The sequence below is a fragment of the Carcharhinus amblyrhynchos genome, chromosome 7 (genome assembly GCF_965287045.1).
Source record: "Carcharhinus amblyrhynchos chromosome 7, sCarAmb.v2.hapA, whole genome shotgun sequence".
Lineage (NCBI taxonomy): Eukaryota > Metazoa > Chordata > Chondrichthyes > Carcharhiniformes > Carcharhinidae > Carcharhinus > Carcharhinus amblyrhynchos.
Window position 1 is genome coordinate 51,844,102 of NC_137330.1, and position 21,451 is coordinate 51,865,552.

At 41.4% G+C, this 21,451-nt stretch overlaps 1 protein-coding gene across 2 annotated transcripts in view; it reads left to right on the forward strand.

Moving 5' to 3' along the window:
- Positions 1–14,313, forward strand: part of gareml (GRB2 associated, regulator of MAPK1-like) — a 163,688-nt gene extending 149,375 nt beyond the window's left edge. For both annotated transcript variants that reach the window (XM_080193272.1, XM_080193273.1), the window contains exon 6: positions 13,082–14,313. In XM_080193272.1, coding sequence (XP_080049398.1) covers positions 13,082–14,096 — 1,015 coding nt within the window. In that variant the 3' untranslated portion in view covers positions 14,097–14,313. The remainder of the gene's footprint in view (positions 1–13,081) is intronic.
- Positions 14,314–21,451: the final 7,138 nt, after the last annotated feature.

Here is a 21,451-nt window from a genome sequence, read left to right on the forward strand (position 1 = left end):
AAAAACTCATAAGCCAGCTTTGCCACATCTGGGACACCACTCTATACCATATAGCTCCTTGACAGAATATTGTGTGTTGCATGTGCCCACTCCATTTTTTAAAAATCCTGTTTGCCACTGTCTCGTTTCCTTCAAACTGCATTTAATAGTTATCATTTTTGGAAATTGCTATCCTGTTCCTTTCTTTAATTTCTATTTGCAAATGTCTTTTTTTAATCACCAACATCAAATCTTTATATGTCACACAGCATGCTCAAGACCTTATTACTCCCTCCCCAACAATTCAACCTGTGAGGCCACCATCGGACCAAAACCTCCTTCCATGGCCAGGTCATCAAGCTAATCACGCCAAACATCACCTCATCTAGCATGCTAGAGAGAGGGTCAGACAAACACCCCCTCCCTGCTTTTTTTAAATTAAACTGCAGTTACTACACCAGTAAATGCCTCCATTCGTACAGTGGTTAGCACTGCTGCTTCACAGCTCCAAGGACTTGGGTTTGATTCCTGGCTTGGGTCACTGTCTGTGTGGAGTTTGCACATTCTCCTCGTGTCGGTATGGGTTTCCTCCGGGTGCTCCAGTTTCCTCCTATAGTCCAAAGATGTGTGGGTTAGGTTGATTGGCCATGCTAAAATTGTCCCTTAGTGTCCTGAGATGCGTAGGTTAGAGGGATCAGCGGGTAAATGTGAAGGGATATGGGGATAGGGCCTGGGTGGGTTTGTGGTCGGTGCAGACTCGATGGGCCGGGTGGCCTCTTCCTGCACTGTAGGGTTTTCATGAGTATACATAAAACACATAACTCCTCATTTTATCAGCTGCTCATTTCACCAATTTAACAGTTTAACCATTTTAACCAATTTAACCTCTTTCTCCCAATTATTTATAAGCTGGCAACTATTTGCTTCCAATATACTGTACGTTGACTATTACCTTTACATGGATCCTAGCTTTTAAACCAATAAGAGACAAAATGATAGGCACACAGATAAGGAAATTTGTAGTAATCAAGGACATTCATTCTCACAAAAAATGTCAAGAAATTTCAATTACAGTTTCATGAACTACCAAAATATTGGTTTAAGATAATTCCAGAGTACCATGTAATGAGGTATGTTTTGACTAATTTCATTACTATGGCCTGAATTTTGCAGCTGTGATGATGGAAAAATCATTAGTGCTGCTGTCATTATTTCTCTCAAATTCTGGAGCAACTTCTGGAGTCTGCACATTGTGGTCACTTCTTCGCTGGGTTCACTGTGACAGCTGAATCTTCCTCTGAGCTTGGAAAAAAAAACGTACAATCTATGCACTCCCAAAACTCGCAAACTGCACCCTACACATGGGTGATTGCATGGGCCATTTGTGTCTTTTCATTCCAGCTTCCTCTTACCAGTGCAGTTTGTAAACCAAGTTGGAGTATATGAAATGTGTGGGTATAGAAGCAGGCCAGTCAGAAGACCTGCCAAGGTTCTCCAACACAATATCCCAGTTCCCAACACAGTTTAAAGGCCCCCTGCACTTCACCCTTCACCTCCCTCACTGCTCCACCCCCCTGCACCCTCAGAGTGTCTATGTGCACCATGTATCTTCCATAACCTGTCACTCAGTATGCACTACACACAGTCCAAGCAATATCAATACAAGAATTTTACAGTGACATGGTAGTTAGCACCGCTGCCTCACAGCATCAGAGAGCTGACTTCAATTCCTGACCTGGGTGATGGTCTTTGTGGTGTTTGCACATTCTTCCCTTATTTGTGTGGGTTTCCTCATCACCCTCTGTCTCCTATAACTGAGCTAATTTTGAGTCCATTTTTATCAAATTACCCTGTATCCCATGTGCCTTTACCTTCTTTATAAGCCTCCCATGTGGGACCCTGTCAAAGGTTTTGCTGAAACCCATGTAAACTACATTGACTGTGCTACCCTCATCTACACACTTGGTCACCTCTTCAAAAAGTTCAATTAAATTTGTTAAGCATAATCTCCCTTTGATGAAGCCATGCTGACTATCCCTGATCAAGCTTTGCCTCTTTCAGAAGTTTTTTCAATAATTTCTCTACCACAGACGAGTAAGACTTACTGGTCTGTAGTTCACTGGTTTATCTCTACAACTCTTCTTAAGCAGTGGAACCACATTTGCTGTTCTCTAGTCGTCTGGTGGTCATGGGCATTCGGCCACTGATCTTCGGGTAAACGTTCTCCAAGGTGACCTTCACGACACACAGCGCAGAGTCGCTGAGCAGAAACTGATAGCCAAGTTCCGCACACGAGGACGGCTTCAACTGGGATCTTGGGTACATGTCACACTATCTGTAACTCCCATGACTTGCCTGGGCTTGCAACATCTCACTTACTGTCCTGACTGGAGACAATACACATTCCTTCAACCTATGCTTAATGCTATCTCCACTCACATTGTCTGCACCTTTAAAACTTGATTAGCTGTAAAGACTCGCATTCTAATCAGTATTCTGTAAACTGAGTGTGTGTCTATATATGCCCTGTTTGTGATCAGAACTCCCCACTCACCTGACGAAGGGGCAAAGCCCCAAAAGCTAGTAGTGTTTGCTGCCAAATAAACCTGTTGGACTTTAACCTGGTGTTGTGAGACTTCTTACTGTGTTTACCCCAGTCCAACACTGGCATCTCCATATCATGCCTCCCCAAAAGCCACACAGAAATTGAAAATTTGGGCAGAGCCCCTGCAATTTCCTCCCTTGCCTCCCACAGCAGCTGGGGGTACAATTTATCCAAATCTGGAGAATTTATCCACATTCGAGGCTACCAATACCTCCAATATCTTGTCCTTCCCTATGTCAATTGCTCACAGTCTCTCTCCTTGAATTTTATACCACCGACCTCATTCTTAGAGTGAAGACAGATGTGAACCATTCATTCAACACTCTACCAATGTCCTCTGACTCCACCCACAGATTGTCCCCATGGTCCCAAATGCCCTACTCTTTCCCTGGTTATCCTCTTCCCATTGATATACTTGTAGAATATCTTGGGATTTTCCCTACTTTTACAAGCCAGAGCTTTCTCATATCCCCTCTTTGCTTTCCTAATTGCTTTCTTAAGCTTCACCTCGCACTTTCTAAATCTCACTCATGCATCCACTGATTTGTTCCCGTTGCACTTTTTAAGAACGTTTCTTTTCTTCTCATTGTATCCTGGATATCTCTTGTCGTCCATGGTTCTCTGGGCTTATTACTCCTATCTATCACCCTAGAAGGAACATGTTGGGCTTGTACCCTCCCCATTTCCTTTTTGAATGCCCCCCCACGCTTCTGCAGATTTTTCCCATTAGTAGCTGTTTCCAGTCTACTATGGCCACATCCTGCCTTATTTTACTAAAATCCACTCTCCCCAATCCAAAATTTTCTTTTGCAGCTTGTCTCTTTCCTTGTCCATAACAAACTTAAATTGTACCATATTGTGATCACTATCACTTAAATGCTGCCCCCCTCCACCTCAACCACCTATCCAGCTTCATTTCCCAGAATTAGGCCCAGCACAGTTCCTTCACTTGTTGGACCCACTATATATTGATCGAAAATGTTCTCCTGTATACATTTCCATCCAAGCCCTTAACACTATGTACATCCTAGTTAATGTTGGGAAAGTTGAAATCACATAATGTAATAATCCTATTCTTATTGTTTTTACACATCTCCATATATTTAGTCCTCAATATCCCTCTATCTGGGGGTCTATAAACACCTAACAATGTGGTTGCCCCTTTTTTTATCTCTAAGTTCTACACACAAAGCTTCATTTGATGCCCCCTTCAAGATATCTTCTCTCCTTACTGTAGGAACTGACTCCTTAACGAATAGTGCACTGCCTCCTCCTCTTTTATCCCCTCCTCTGCCTCACTTGACGATTCTATATTCCCGAATGTTGACTTGCCAATCGTGTCCTTCCTTCAACCATGTCTTTGTGGTAGCTCCTATATGATGTGGAGATCCCGGCGTTGGACTGGGGTAAACACAGTAAGAAGTCTGGCGTGCTCTGTCTGAGGCCAGAACTCTCCATTTGCCTGACGAAGGGGCAAACCCCGAAAACTTGCAAGTTTACTATCAGATAAATCGGTTGGACTTAAACCTGGTGTTGTCAGATTTCTTACTATAGCTACTATATCACAGTTCCATGTGAAAATTATCGCCCTCAACTTATCTGTTTTGCCTGCAATACTCCTGGTGTTAGAGGCCATCTCGCCTGGCCTTACTCCCTTGAAACTAATACAGCTGCACTCCCTCTGACTTGTTTGTTTTACTGTATGATTTTGTGCCCTTATTCTGCTAACAGACTGTGAACCCTCCCCCTGCCAAATTAGTTTAAACTCCTCCCATCAGCACCAGCAAAACAAATCAGCACGTTAAAAATACATCTTGGTTATTGCACCTAATGGTGACATATTAAGGTATGAAAACACTTCAGATTTACCTTCCAGAATATTCCAGACCCCTCAGCAAAATTTCTATTTCCTTCAGGAACTCTCATACCTGGTGTGCTTTTAATGGACTTCCTAAATCCCACACAACACGATGGAAATGATTGATGTGAGGATATCTGATTTCCATCCCTATTTAAGATAGGGAGCCTGACTTCAGTGGGAGCGGGTGTGCATTTTGCACTTTCGGCAAAAAACTCGAGGAAAAGGCGTGGGAATCAGGAAGAAGAAGGAAAATCAGATTTCCTCCCCAGTAATCTTAAGAGTGGCCATTAGCACGCCGAAAAGCACCTCACCACCCAGACAAAAGTGCAGCCCCTTCAAGTCCCTCAAGCTGCAATTAATTAGAAAATACCTGAGAGCTTTCCTTTATTTACAGTTAGACTCACTGTGGAAACACTTCAAGTTAGATCTTGTTAAATGAGTTGTAACTTTTTTTTTAAAGGTTGCGTATTAAGATGATTATTAATGCTGAAAACCTCTCCAGTCCTGAAATCTGGTTTTCTATTCGAGTGGTGTCAACTTTCTCCAGTCTAATTTAAAAAAAATCCATACTTGTTTTAAGTTAATTTATCTTTTAGATTCTATCCAGAATCCTACCCCTATGCCCAGGTCTTTATTTTGCTGTCAGTAAATTTTACTAAAAGTGGAAGGTAATGGTGGGATTTTCTGGCCTCGTCCCGAAATCGGAAAATCCTAACCGACGTCAACGGACCTTTCCCTGATCTGCCCCCTCGCCCGCTCCACTTCCCGTGGTGGGCGGGATGGTAAAATTCCAGCCAATCACTAGTTTACAGCCTGTGAGAACGTGATGAGCTGCTTACCTTGATTGATGACATTACTGCTCAAACTAATGATGGGAAAGGGAAAAACCTGACCTCAAAGATCAATGTAGGGGAGCATTCTTCCAGGTTAGCACCTTTCTGCAATGTTCAGGCCATTAAGTCAGTGGTATGTATTTCTTTGTTATCTGAATGACAGAACATCTCTATTGTTGTAAAACAATATAACTGCTGACTGACCCTGAGGAACATTCTCGGGGAAAATCACTGCGGAACAAAATGATACATGCATAAATTTCTTGTAATGCAACAGTTCTTTCGTTATATTTTTCTTTTATTTCTCAGTCTTAGGTAAGTAGGTAAATGGTCCCAGGCAAATTGTTGCAACCAGTTTTTGATTTTGCAAATGTTCTTTTTTTAAAAGATGCAATAACTTAGTTATGCACAGGAAGATTATTAATTACTGAAACAGCATTTTAAGACAATAGAAACCAGTTATTTACTGCTTTCCCCCAACCTTGTGGAAGTACTGGGGATTTACAAGTAGCTGCCAATCTATGAAGAAAATTTGCCAGTAGTTAGCTTTTAATTCACTCCAGGAATGTCTAAAGTCGACTCATTGAATTTCCCACAAAATCTGTTTATTTACAGAAAGTCCGCCTTGTGGCCTTAGAAGAAAATGCCATTTACACACAACTCCATTTTGACAGTAACATAATACATTTCCCATTATATGGCACAATGGTCCAAATTGTACTGTAGCAGGACATCATGTGTGCCATTAGTTAGACTTGCCCTTATACATTTAGGTTTCTAATTTTATTTTATGTGGTGACTTGCTGAATGTGTAAGCTGATGATGTCGCATTAAGGAAAACATAGCATCTGCGTGAACAGGGACAGCAACTGCATGTTTATATAACCAATCAGACTGAAAAATTGAGAATTAAACAGCACAGGCGCTGAGAAGTCTGAATTAGACGTGACAAGTTCAATGCCAAATCAGATACAGAAGAAGAAATAGTGGGAATCTAAAGGATTATTGACCCACGAGATCTTCCTCGATCCTAGGATCCTGGTGCTTGGGTTTCTCGAAGGGCTAGATGGCCTACTCCTGCTCCTATTTCTTATGTTCTTATGTTCTTATGTCGCACTATCTGTAACCTCCGTGACTTGCCTGGGTTTGCAAAACCTCACTTACTGTACTGTCTGGAGACAATACACATCTCTTTAACCTGTGATCAGTGCTCCTTCCACTCACATTGTCAACCACTTCAGGTCTTGAACAGCAGGTTAGGTGTAAGGATTCGCATTCTAATCAGTAGTCTCTAAACTGTCTGTGCTTTATATGCTCTGTCTGAGGCCAGAACTCTCCATTCACCTGACGAAGGGGCTAAACCCGAAAGCTAGTGAGTCTATTATCAAATAAATGGGTTGGACTAAAACCTGGTGTTGTCAGACTTTTTACTGTGCCTTTCCTACCGGCAGAGGACATGGCCTCCTCCTTAGTGCTGCCAAGCACAAGTGTTGTGGCCTTTGATTGGTCAACAACTCTTGGTAGGGGAGAGTTATGCCCCAGGATCTTGATTCCAGGGAATGCCACCACTCGGGTGCTAATGTTGTTGCTTTTGTTTCCCTTCCCACATCCAGTAATGCACAAGGTAGACTTTCATCTGTTTCCATGGTTAGTTATTCCAGGGACAGATCACTTGCCCACTGCCAGACGCTTATAGCTTGAAGGGCACCACTCCACATCAAGCATGGCTGAGCAGCAGTCTCTCCTGCTCCACCACCATGTTGAAAGGATTTTGTTGGTTGATACGCAACCTGTTTGACCGTGTTATGTATGCAGCTTCCGTGACCATCAAATCTTGGGTGGGATTGGAACCCGGAGCTTCTAGCTCAGAGGCAGGGATGCTATTACCCACTGCACCATAAGACCTCCAGATGCTAATATTGCAAACACTAATTTCCAGCCTATAACTTAAATTTTTTTTATTGTCACCAGATTTGGGTATATTTTTGACATCTTCAGATTAATTACTCATAGGGATGTAGGCTATTGTTATTGAACTGTTTTGCATTTTAACTGTTTCTTGCAAGTTTTTGGATGAGTCAAATTTTCTCCTGTACTCAGTTCTGGGCACTGCATTTTAGGAAAGGTATATTGGCCACAGGGAGTGCAGTGTCAATTTACCAGAATGGTACCTAGGCATCAAGGCTTAAATTTCAAGGAGAGATTATTCAAGCTAGAGGTGCGTTCCCTAGCCTTTGGAAGGTTGAATGGTGCTGTGAGTAAACTTCTCAACTTAGTGAGGAGAACAGTTTAGGGTGGGTTGGGAGACATTCAGGCCAATTCTCCTATCGCCACCCGCAAATTTTCTGGCCAGTCAGGTTGGAAGAGGTGCGTCTTGGCCATTTTGCAAGATTTGCTCATGCGTTCCTCACGCACGCGTGTCTCCCAGAGCCAGAGAACAGGCGCAGTTGGGACTGCACTGGAAACTGGCGGGAAGAGAGGGAAGTGATTTTAAATGTATTTTTAATCTACTTTAAATGTCATTATCAGGCCCGGCACAGAACTTGCCAGATTGCATCTCCCACCCCGCAAAAAGTATTTCACTCCAGCGGGGTTTAGAGTAGCTCCCCACATTCAGGGAACTAACAGGAGACCCCGCTGGAGTGAAGGGAGGGCAAACAGGGCCTTCCAGGGGGAGTGGGGCAGAGTGGGAGTGGTACGTTCTAGGCAAGGGGATCGATTGGAGGGAGGCCAGTGATCGGGGCAGGCTTGGGGGCTGGGCGCTCTCCTGTCGAGGGGAAGGGGTCTGCCTCTGGTGGGGAGGGGTGGGGGGGTTGGTTGGTTGCCAGTGGACAAGGGGATCACCACTGCTGGAGGGGGGAGTCTGGAGACCGGGGTGCTCTTGGACAGGGGTCGGGTTGGGCCTGGCCTGGGAGTTGTCACGGGGGCCGAGATTGGGCCATGGTGGTGTTGAGGTAGGGGGCAGCACATGCACAGAGTTCCGGAGCTGTCAAACCCTGACGTGAATTGGCCCCGCCCCCTGGGTTTTTAATGTGACCCACAACTGGGACCACTGCATTGCACAGATTGTGAGATTCAGGTCTGAAGGTGCATTGAAAAACAGTCATGATCTAGATCAGTTTTCTCATCAATTTAGCACTTCTGAGAGAATCACCCCCATTATTTCTGCTATTTGGGGAGTCTAAGACTAGGGAGGTTAGCCAAATAATTACAGCCAGTCATACCATAGAACCATAGAACTATAGAAAATTACAGCTCAGAAACTGGCCTTTTGGCCCTTCTTGTCTGTGCCAAACCATTTTTTGCCTAGTCCCAATGACCTGCACTTGAACCGTATCCCTCCACACCCCTCTCATTCATGAACCCACGCAAGATTTTCTTAAATGTTAAAAGTGACCCTGCATTTACCACTTTATCCGGCAGCTCATTCCACACTCTCACCACTCTCTGCATGAAGAAGCCACCCTAATATTCCCTTCAAACTTTTCTCCTTTCACCCTTAACCCATGCCCTCTGGTTTTTTTCTCCATGGGCCTCAGTAATAAAAAGCCTGCTTGCATTCACTCTATCTATACCCATCAAAATCTTATACACCTGTATCAAATCTTCCCTCATTCTTCTACGCTCCAGGGAATAAAGTCCTAACCTATTCAATCTCTCTCTGTAACTCAGCTTCTCAAGTCCCAGCAGCATCCTTGTGAACCTTCTCTGCACTCTTTCAACCTTATTTACATCCTTCCTGTAACTAGGTGACCAAAACTGTACACAATACTCTAAATTTGGCCTCACCAATGCCTTACATAATCTTACCATAACCCTCCAACTTTTATACTCCATACTCTGATTTATAAAGGCCAGTGTACCAAAAGCACTCTTTATGACTCTATCCACCTGTGACATCACTTTTAGGGAATTCTGTACCTGTATTCCCAGATCCCTCTGTTCAACTGCATTCTTCAGAGTCCTACCATTTAGCCTGTACATTCTACTTTGGTTTGTCCTTCCAAAGTGCAATACCTCACATTTGTCTGCGTTAAATTCCATTTGCCATTTTTCAGCCCATTTTTCTGGTTGGTCCAAGTCCCTCTGCAAGCTTTGAAAACCTTCCTCACTGTCCACTACACCTCCAATCTTTGCATCATCAGCAAATTTGCTGATCCAATTTACATTATCATCCAGATCATTGATATAGATGACAAACAACAATGGACCCAACACTGATCCCTGCGGCACTTCACTAGTCACAGGCCTCCACTCAGAGAAGCAATCCTCCACAACCACTCTCTGGCTTCTTCCATTGAGCCAGTGTCTAATCCAATTTACAGCCTCCCCATGTATATCTAGCGACTGAACCTTCCTAACTAACCTCCCATGGGGGACCTTGTCAAAGGCCTTACTGAAATAAGGAATTTCTCAGGAATGAAATTAAAAGATGCTTCCTCACACAAAGAGTGGTTAAAAATTTGGAGATCTACTCTCTAAAGGACTGTAGAGACTTAATAAATTACTAATTTTAAAATTCAGTGATTGATTTTTGTTAAAGGTATTGAGGGAAATGGGGCAAAGATGAAGTTGGGTCACAGGTCAGCCATGATCTCATTGAAAGATGGAATAGGCTCGAGTAGCCAAATGGCTATTCCTGTTCCTATGTTTCTAAACTGGGGGGATGGCATTGTAGTTGCATTGTTGCTGGATTAGTAATCCAGGGACCCAGGATAATGCTCTGGAGACCTGGGTTTGAATACCACAGTAAAAAGTCTGACAACACCAGGTTTTAGTCCAACCAATTTATTTGATAGTAAATGCACAAGCTTTCGGGGTTAGTCCCTTCGTCAGGTGAATGGAGAATTCTGGCCTCAGACAGAGCATATAAAGCACAGACAGTTTATAGATTACTGATTAGAATGCGAATCCTTACACCTAACCTGCTGTTCAAGACCTGAAGTGGTTGACAATGTGAGTGGAAGGAGCACTGATCACAGGTTACAGAAACGTGTATTGTCTCCAGACAGTACAGTAAGTGAGGTTTTGCAAACCCAGGCAAGTCACGGGGGTTACAGATAGTGCGACATGAACCCAAGATCCCTGTTGAGACCGTCCTCATGTGTGCGGAACTTGGCTATCAGTCTCTGTTCAGCGACTCTGCGCTGTCGTGTGTCGTGAAGGCCGCCTTGGAGAATGCTTACCCGAAGGTCAGAGGCTGAATGCCCGTGACCACTGAAGTGTTCGCCAACAGGAAGGGAACAGTCTTGCCTGGTGATTGTCGAGCGATGTTCATTCATCCGTTGTCGTAGCGTCTGCATGGTCTCCCCAGTGTACCATGCTTCGGGACATCCTTTCTTGCAACGTATCAGGTAGACCACCACAGCAGATGGTGAAATTTGAATTCAGTTAAAAAACAAATCTGGAATTAAAGGTCTAATGATGACCATGATACCATTGTCAATTGTTGTAAAAAGAAATCTTGTTCACTTTAGGGAAGTAAATCTGCCTAATCTGGCCTACACGCTAGTGTGACAGCAGTGTGGTTAACTTGTAAACACTCTCAGGGATTCACAATAAATGCTGGCCCAGCCAGCAACATCCACACCCCATGAAGAAATAACAAGTTGTTAACTTTAATTAATTTTCCTGTACATCCAAAATATGTCAACATCCAGGAGACCATTCAAATGTTGTAACTATAAATGGATAAAAAAGAGGAACCAATGGAGCTGAAGATGTGAAATGGTGATTTGTCACAGGATTTAAATACTTGCTGTACCTTAAAGAGGCTGGTATAGTCAAAACAAACTTTGATTAAAAGCAGTTTACATCCTTGAACAATGAAAGATAAGTTGGCTTCAAGTGTAGAGCCTTAGGTTCTGGCTGTGCAAGTGGTGTTAGCTTAAGGAAAGCAGAGGAAGGAGGCTTTACCTGGGATAATTAACCACAAAGGACTTCAAAGAAATGTGCTTAAGTTCAGTGAAAAAGATGGTGAGAGCACTGATTATCAGCTGAATGACCTACACGTAGCAACTCAGTGTTGCAAGATGATTAATGACCCAACTAGGTCAAGGAATATATGAGTTAGAATCTCACTCGTGGTGCCTATTGCATTAATGGTGGTATTGACACCATGATTCTAGTGTGGGCTTCAGATTAGTTTTTTTTGTGTGTTGCAGTGAGGCCATCCAAAACTTCCAATATAATGCTATTGCCCTTTAAGTGTTTGAAGGGATTAGTTACTGAAATGTCTCTGCATCACTGGGGAACCCTACCCAGTTGAAGAATGTATTTGTATTCCATTATATGTACATGGTGAATCTATAACAAATATACTGCTACAAGCAAAAAAACTCCTATTGATAAACACTATAATACTGTACCAAATTACATTCATTCAGTAATGTAAAGTGCATTAAGGTCAGATGATGCTAACATGAATGGCCAATTTCATGACAAATGGGCTTTCCTTAATATTGCAAATTCAATTTTGGAATGCTTATGACTTGTCTTTTCTGCATTTATGCTTCCTGTTATGTACCTTAATTATTTCTTTAAGTGCTTTAGTATGACAGGCAATTTTTCTAGCTGCCTATGGACATTTGAATCTTTGACAATTACTGTCAGAATGTTCTCTACTAGGGATATAGAGGGTTATTTCCCAATTTTAATGCCTGCTTCCCACCATTTCGGGAGGGGCATTTGGCAGTTGTTATCTAGTTCACAAATTCTGACACATTTACAACGACAAGTTATTTTGTTCACACAGATGGAGTATTGCATTGCTATAGTCAGTTATTGAGAGAGTAGATCCAAATAACAGACTTTCCTTGCATTATATTAGGGGGTTAAGATTCCTCTGTTGGGAAAAAAATGAAATAAAAAATTGTCTTGGATGTGATTGTTGGTAAATATAACAAAAAAATGAGCCAATCATATGCATCTGTAATAACGAACCTTTGATGCTTCTGTCACAGCACTCCAGCAACATAACTGCTATAATGGTCAATAAGTTTCTTAATATGCCTGTGTAATGCGTGCTGGTTAGGTGCATTGGCCATGCTGAATTCTCCCTCAGTGTACCTGAAGAGGTGCCGGAGTGTGGTGGCTAGGGGATTTTCACAGTAACTTGTAGTGTTAATGTAAGACTTCTTGTGAAACTAATAAATAAACTTTAATGCTCAACAATTGTTGAAAGTCGCATAACAAAATCTGACAATTTTTAAGTGAATCCTGAATGTTCTGGTAACAATTCAAATAGAGAAAAGTTTAATTTTGTTGGATGGACATCTTCTAAATATATAAATATGCACTGAGAGGGTTTGGGATTAAAATAGTCAATGAAATCTCAATGCTTCAGATCAGACAATAAAATTAATGGGCACGATTAATGTTGTCCAGAATTCCTATCTTTGGGTTTTATGCTTTAAGTAGTGGATTTGTTGAAGAAATAACAACTTGTGGATGTTGCACGTCATTAATAATGTATAAATTGCCCAACAGTTTGGGGTGAGGATGAGATACCTCGTGAATGAGAACACAACACTATCAGTTATATTGATCAACTCATAATTGGGCTGAATATTTAAGAGAATGAAATTGAAGCAATTGAGTTTTCTCCCAGAATCTTCACAATTTGAATTGAATTTACTTTCCTAAATTCCACTAACTTTGCCCACTATTTGTTGAGCTCCTTCCTTGTGGTTTGTGGTGATAGTTCTGTTGAAGAGATCACTTCACACAGTCTGGTAATGATAGAGGACTAATCTACATGTCACATCTCTATTAAACTCTTCATTTATTTCCTCCTGTTTCCAGTTCTGGAACTCGCAGTGGCAGCTGTTCGCCATCCCCAGACTCGTATTCCCTCTACTGTTACCCATGTACGTGGGGAGACTGCAAGGCTACAGATTCTTCCAATCATCCAATATCAGGGAACATTTCATCTAATATCCAGAACATGCAGACCTCCTGGTCGGATCCATGGGCATATTCAGACAATGTTCAAAATGTGATGAGCGGGCGATCTACACCTCAATTATCAGGAGGTGCAGTGCTCAAGAGTTACTACAGTTGCCCTCGGCTGAAACCACCAAGCTCTCAGAAACGGTTTGCTCCATTTGGGGCATTAAACCCTTTTGCCAATCCTAGTTACTCATCTAGTCCGTCAGCCACAGATTGGTTGGAATCTTCTGATCATCACAAGTCTCCACCCACCACATCGGACCATTTTGATCCTACGGTCAGCCGTAGCACTTCTCCTGATCCAGGGTCGGTCAGCAATTCTGGAGACTTAAGGTACAATCAGGAGTTTAGGAACTGTGTGCAGGATTCATTATACAAACAGACCGAGAGCATATCTTGTCCAGTCCCACCACCACGTCCTCCCAAAGTCTGTGATTCAGACAACATCATCATCAGAAGCACAGCTTCTCTTTCACCTACGATCGTAAGAGGTGCCGAAGGTGGAGTCACAAGGGTCTATCTCACGCAAGGAGTTATAGAGGTCCCTCCGGTGTCATCAAGAAGCAATACAGAAATACCTGTTTCCCTCCCTTTATCTAATACCCCAAGTATGCCCAAATTAAATGGTAGTGGTTTGTACTGGCACCCACCATCTGACCTTTCTACCCTTTCTGTGGAGGAAGTTTCCAAATGCCTACGGTTCATAGGCCTATCAGAAGATGTGTTGACGTTCTTTGTCCGTGAGCGAATTGATGGAAACATTTTCGTTCAATTGACTGAGGAAATCCTATCTGATGATTTTAAACTGACAAAACTGCAAGTGAAAAAGATCATGCAATTTATTAAAGGATGGAGACCTAAGATTTAACCTGATTCTTTGTCTGGTAAAGTGGATTAAGGTTAAACTCTAACTAATAGACCTTTGCAATGCACCTATGAATGTTTAAAATATCTCAGAATGTTTTGCCACAAAAAAAACCATTCATGTAGGTTAGTGTGAAGGATAGGTTTTATCAAAATATAATATCCTTTGTTGCTATCATTGCACATTTTAAAATGCTATCTTTTCTTTTGCCCCATTAGAGAAAATGTTAACTACACAATGCATTTAAGTTTGTAGGAAGAAATTTGAGTTGAAAAGTTAAATTACTTTTGAACTGTAATTAATACAGCCTTATTGGAATTAGGATAGACTTCAGGTTATGTGATTGTTGTCTATTTAGTGAAACTCAAAATGTTTTCGTGAATGTTTAAAGTGCCACCACAGCGGAAAGCAGAAATGCAATTTCCATCGCTTCAGCTTTTAAACAATTTATTACTACTATTTGTGTTACTGAGGTTGAATTAGATTAATGATGGATAAACCCTTCCTAACACTTGCTGTACTAATAAAGCTGTGGAACTCCATTTAAATTTTTTAATTACCCATATAATTTTCTTGTACTTCCCCGCCCCCTCCCCCCAAACAAAAATAAGAAGCCCAGGAAAACGATAATAGATAGTAAAATAATTCTTGTGCGGCACGTGGTTGTTGTGACAACCAGGAGGAAAAATTAAGTATACATCTGAGAGGAAATATACAGTTGCCCTTTATCCATAGTGCACTGCATATGCCTATAATTTAGCGCATTGTTTTAGTCAGTAATTTGATCTAAAAATGTACTGTACTAATCACTACTGTCTTAAAAACTGTATAGTCTGTTATTTGTGGAAGACAACTCTAAATTATACAGTTTAATGGCTTTGGTTTTTTCAACTAATTTTTGGAAAATATCTGTGTATGTATATTTATGGACAGGCACCTCTTCTCAATGTAGATGTTCATGTTGATATAATTTTCTTTTTTAACAATGAAAGTTGATAATACTATAATTGTACTGAAATGCCCAGGTTTATGCATAATTTAATCTATACAAATCAATACAGAGAATAGAACATAAAAACAAAAAACATCCATGTATGATTTTCGTGTTTGAACTTTTCAGTTTGCGTGGAATAGAATTTGTTCTTCAAGCAGAAATGTATACATTTGAGTTCAGTTTTTCCCATTGGTGAATCAGTGTTTGTTGTCTTACAGCCTTCCATTTCAGTGGGGTGGCATGCTTGCAAAGTGGTTAGCACTGCTGCCCCACAACACCAGGAACCTGGTTCGATTCCCGGCTTGGGTCACTGTCTGCTCGGAGCCTGCTCATTCTCCCTGTGTCTGCTTGGGTTTCCTCCAGGTGCTCCGGTTTCCCCCCACAATCTGAAAGACATGCTGGTTAGGAGCACTGGCTATGCTAAATTCTCCCTTAGTGCACCTGAACAAGCGCTGGAGTGTGGCGACTAAGGGATTTTCACAACTTCACTGCATTGTTATTTGTGACTCTAATAAATAAACTTTACTGTACATTTACTAGGGAACTAGCTTGAGGGAATGGATTAATATGATATTTTCTGCACAGACAGTTCTGTTATCTAATGCTTCAGAAGTAATCCAAAATACCAGCATGATATCCTATTGTTCTGATATTGGAATAGCATCCCAGAGAATTTGGTTCAAATCCCACCTTAGCAAGCTGTGAAGCTAAATTTAATGAATTTATAAATCTGTCGTCTAGCATCAGGAAAGTAACCATCAAATGTATTGTGACTCCAGAGGAACACAAACCATCCTTGAGACGTGGGGTCAGTGGGAGGGCACCTAATTTGCATGAGGCAGGAGGCCACTGCTATGGCTTCATCAGCTACTGACCGTCTCTTGCTTCATTAGCCAGGAAGAAACAGACATTGTAAAAACTTCATATCAATCTGAGTTCTTTCAATTTTATTTAAAAGTTTGAATATGGAACAAAAGAACCAAGCAGCTAATTGAAAAAAGCAGGAACACTGAGCAGCAAGAGTTTGAAAATGGAGAAGAGGCAAAAGCAAGTCTGAGCGTGGCACAGTAGAAAATGACAGTGGCATCCAAGCAAGTGGAGAAGTGGTGAGGATAAGTTAAAGGTAAATATGCATTGCATATGTAACAAACTATATCAAATCATTAGTTAAGAAATTTTAAAAATATAGAATGATTCTAGAAAATGTTACAATTCAGGTCAGAAACTCCAGAGTGTTTTATGGAGCCCACCTGGATTGTAAGTTTTGCACCTTGAATTTGGCTAGGATAAGCACAATATGTTTCACCTCAGGCATGATTCAAATGACCCACTAGGGAGCTTTTATCAAACAAAGTTTATTTCAGAATATAGTTAACATGTATGGAAAGAAAATTAGCAATAACTTATATCAATTACAAACAAAAACAAAACAATCATAAAGATGCATAACTCTTATGTGTGAGTAGCATATGGAGTTGTTGAAAGTATTGTGATTCCAGATAACCACATCAGCAATGAATGTCTGTACTTCAAGAACTTCAGAGTTATTGAGCTGGAGTCCAAGGTGAAGACATTGCAAGGCACCAGAGAAGGGATGGTTACTTGAAGGCAGTCACTTCCCTTAGTTCAAGAAATGGTACAGGTCTGGTTTGTGGTCAGGGACAGAAAGACAATACTGCGAGTAAGGCAACTAAGGGGACCCAGGTACACCACTCGAGAAGTTTTGGCCTTTATTCTTATCCAATGGATACTAAGTTCTTGCTGCTTGTGTGGATGAGGGCAAAGTCTGCAGACCAGATGAACAAACTGATTATGGCACCATGGTACAGGAGGCCTTTTAGATGGGGCAGTAAAAAGAAACATAGTAGTGGTAGGGACAGTATAGTCTCGGAATTATGTACTGTTCTCTGCTGCTGTGAATAGCAATTTCGAAAGCTGTGTTTCTGTTTCAGAGCAGGATTAGGGAGGCAGGAGGTGAAGAACTTGTGGTCCAAATTGGAACCAGAAGAATCAGAAATGTTAAAGAACCTGGGTTACAAAATGCAGACCCTCACAGGTAAAAACTTCTCGAGTAGTTACTGAACTACATACAAATCCACTTGAGGACAAACATATTCTAAGGTTAAACATATGATTGAAAGTGTGTTGTGGGAGGAAGAAGTATTGATTTATTAATACCAATTTGGGGAGGAAAGAGAGAGCAGTTTCTTTGGGATAGATCCCACCGAACGTGGCCTGGGAGCAGTGCCCTGGTGAAAGGAATCACTAAAGTGGTAGACAGGGCTTAATCTATTGAATGGGTGTAGGACGATTCAGGAAAAGGTAAATTCAAAAGCAACAGAAATGTTGAAGTAGGGTACAGTAGCAGTTTGGGTAATTATCAGCAGAGCGGGTCAGGAAAGAACAGAGAACTCAACAAAGTGGCTAGGGTGCTGTCTGGAAACTACAGAAATAAAAAAGAGCTAACAGCATTATACTTGAAAACCTGAAACATTTGCAACAAAATAGATGAATCATGAGCACAGGTAAAAATTAATGGCTTTGACTTTAGAGCCATTATGGAGAACTGGAGTTAGAGTTACTCAGAGCCATGACATGGAGATGCCAGTGTTGGACTGGGTTAGGCACAGTAAGAAGTCTCAAACACCAGGTTAAAGTCCACTTTAGAACATAAGAAATAGGAGCAGGAGTAGGCCATCTAGCCCTTTGAGCCTGCCCCACCATTCAACAAGATCACGGCTGATTTGAAGTGGATCAGTTCCACTTTCCCGCTTTCTCCCCATAACCCTTAATTCCCTTGTCTGTCAGAAACCTATCTACCTGTGACTTAAATATATTCAGCGAGGTAGCCTCCCCCACTTCAATGGGCAGAGAATTCCAGAGACTCACCACGCTTTGAGTGAAGACGTTCCTCCTCAACTCCGTTCCAAACTGCCCCCCCCCGCCGCCTATTTTGAAGCTGTGCCCTCTAGTTTTGTTTTCCTTTCTAAGCAGGAAGAATCTCTCTACCTCTACCCTATCTAGCCCCTTCATTATCCTATATGTCTCTATGAGATCCCCCCTCAGTCTTCTAAACGCCAGCAGTGTTTATGAGACTTCTTACTGGAGTTACAAAGATTTCAAATTGAATATTCCAGGATACTTAACCTTTAAGTGAGGCAAAATGAAAAAGGATGAGGCATTCCTCTGATAATAAAGGATTGGATAAAGACATAATGTTAGCTTCAAAATCAAGATGTAGAATCAGCTTGAGCAATGCTAAGAAACAGCAAAGGGCAGAAAACAGTAAAGTGAGTAGTTTAATTAATGATTGTAGTGTTGGGTAGGGTATTGCTCAGAAAATTAGAAGTGGAATTAATAAGGTAATTCAATCATCATGGGGTATTTTAATATTCACTTAGACTGATGGAACTAAATTTGCAGAACCTGTGGGGGAGACAAATTCATTCAAGATTGTTCTCTAGATCAGTATGTCAAGAAATCAGTTAAGAGCAGGCTGTTTTAAATTTAGTTCTGTGCAGTAAGACAAGATTGATTAATTGTTGTAGTGAAGGAGACAGCAGGAAAGATTGATCGTAATATGATTTGAGAATGATTTTAGTTAAAACCGAATATCTCAACAAATTGAATTACATAGGAATGAAGGGTGAGTTGTTTAAGATCCTCTTTTCCTGATGACAGATTCCTCAATCAGGCATTGTGTATTTGAATGATTGACACCCTCGAGAAGCTTGCCTCAGGCTTCCAGTATGCTCCATCTCCCACCCACTACTGGTGAATACCAAGATTGAGGCCCTTAAATGGGCATTAATTGCTATGGTTTGTGCACTTAACTGGGGTCATGGTGAAAAGGTGTGAGCTCCCTGATCAAATATTGATAAAGGCAAATAAATTTAAAACAGTTCAAATTTTAAAATCATCCTGCTTCAAGTCAGGTGGAGCATTTTTTTAAAATCATTTACAGGATGTGGGTATTGCTGGCTGGGCCAGCATTTCTTGCCCAGTCCTAGTTGCTTTTCATAAGGCGGTGGTGGTGAGCTGCTTTCTTGAATTGCTACAGTCTCTGAGGTGTTGCTACACCTACAGTGTTGCTTGAGAGGGAGTTCTAGGATTTTAAGTGGTTAGCACTACTGTCTCACAGCGCCAACGGTCTGCGTTCAATTTGGACCTTGGGTGACTGCCCATGTGGAGTTTGCACATTCTCCCTGTGTCTGTGTGGGTTTCCTCTGGGTGCTCTGGTTTCCTCCCACAGTCCAAAGATTTTAAGGGGGGGGGGGGGCCAGTGGTTGGCTATTCTAAATTGCTCCTTAGTGTCAGTGGAATTAGTGGGATTACATGGATAGGGCTGTTGTTTATGCAGACTTGATGGAACAAGGGACATCCTTCTGCATGAGAGGAATTCTATGATTTTGACAGTGAAGGAATGGCATAGAAACATTGAAGATATATTTCCAAATCAGGATGGTGAGGGATTTGGAGCTGAACTTCCAGGTGGAAGTGGTCCTATGTGTCTGCAGCTCTTATCCTTCCAGATGATAGTTGAGAGTTTGGAAAGTGCTGGTGAAGAAACCTTGGTATGTTCCTGCAGTGCATCATTTAGATGGTACACCAGGCTGCCACTGTTTATCAATGGTGGAGGTGTGAATGTTTGTTAAAGGGATAGCAATCAAGCCCATTGCTCTGTCCTGGATGATGTTGAGCTTTGAGTGTTAGAGCTGCACTCATCCTGTCTTGTACCTTGTAGTTGGTGGGCAGGTGAGTCAGGAGTTGAGTTACTTGCAACAAGATCCCTAGCTTCCAACCTGCTCTAGTAGCCACAGTAATTACATGGCGAGTCCAATTCAGTTTCTGAACAGAAGAGTGTCCTTAACTGTGTTGAGGTACCCTGAACAGTTTGAAAATATACTTCTACATTCCAAATGAATGCCATTCTTAACAAACTTTACCTGTGATTAATTAATAGTATTATGTCAAAGAGAAATAGGTGTGAGTCAGTGTTTTAAGTTAGGTTATAAACTTCACACAAAGTCCACACTATTTCGAATTAGAAATCTGGTAATAGCAAGATCAGTAATTATTTAACTGGAAGAAATGGGGTTTGAAATACTTTAGAAACTCTTATACATTTGAAGTTATCAAATGTTGCCAAGAATTGCAGAATGGATTGTTGAAAAGTATGAAATGAGCACCATCTGCTGGATACACACAGATGAGGCTTTAAAATGTCAGATTGACTTGTTATTCTTGTCCTTTAAAGAAACAAGAAAATTGATTGTAAATGTGTATTATTCCAAAACCAAACTTGTTGATGCATTATGCATACAAGTAAAGGTCCAACATTACTCACTTTGTGGGCAGTACAGTAGTTAGCACTGCTATCTCTGGCATTGGGAAGAAACCAGAGCACTGAGGAAACCCACGCACATGCAAACTCCACCCAAAGTCCAAAAAATGTGCAGGTTAGGTTGACCTGCCATACTAAATTGCCTCCTAGTAGCAGGGGACTAGCAGGATAAACACATGGGGTTTGGGGAAGGAAAGAAATGGGGCTTGGGTTGTGATTGCAGGCTTGATGGGCCAAATGGATTGGAGGGATTCTTTGAAAGATGTCAAAATATGAAGGCCATAAAGAGCACCAAGGCCACTGCAATAAGGCCAATGTAACATTAGCTTGGATTAACTTTGGTGACAACTAATGTGAATCCCTTCAATCTATTTCAGCCATAATTCCTGACTTGTTTTCTTTTGTCATTTAGACTAACTGAAAACATCCCATATGTGTAATTTACAGATTAAATTTGTCAGCACTTGTCACAGTGACAATTAAGGTACCTAAATAATCTTTCCCCATTAATAATTGGGCAGAAAATTAAAATGATTGTCATAGTGATTAATTGTGTATTTTACTGCAAGTGTTTTAGTTTTTCAGGAATTTTACCAAGGCTACTCTGCTTTTAAATCTTCTGGGGACTCATTTACTTCAATGTGATCATACTGGATCTAACCCCTTTAAAAAATGGTTACAACCAGTCAAGGGCATTTCATGCTACAGACCACCCGACACAAATCTTAGCCTTCTGTGTTACATATTGGCTGACCATTCAAACATGGCAGCATCATCTGCTATTTAACTTCCAGCAAGGGTTGTTGCATTTCACATCAGAATAGAAACAGTGGCTACTGTTATTTTCCCCTTGTCCCATCAGAGGCTAAACTGTAACAATCAAGATAATACTCATATGACCTGTAGCACACAAAGCAATGATTAACTGTGGGAAGTTTCCTATTAGTCTAATCAACAAAAAGTTTTACAATTGGTATTCATGTATAAGATAGCAATGAAAAGCCAATTAGTGTTATATTT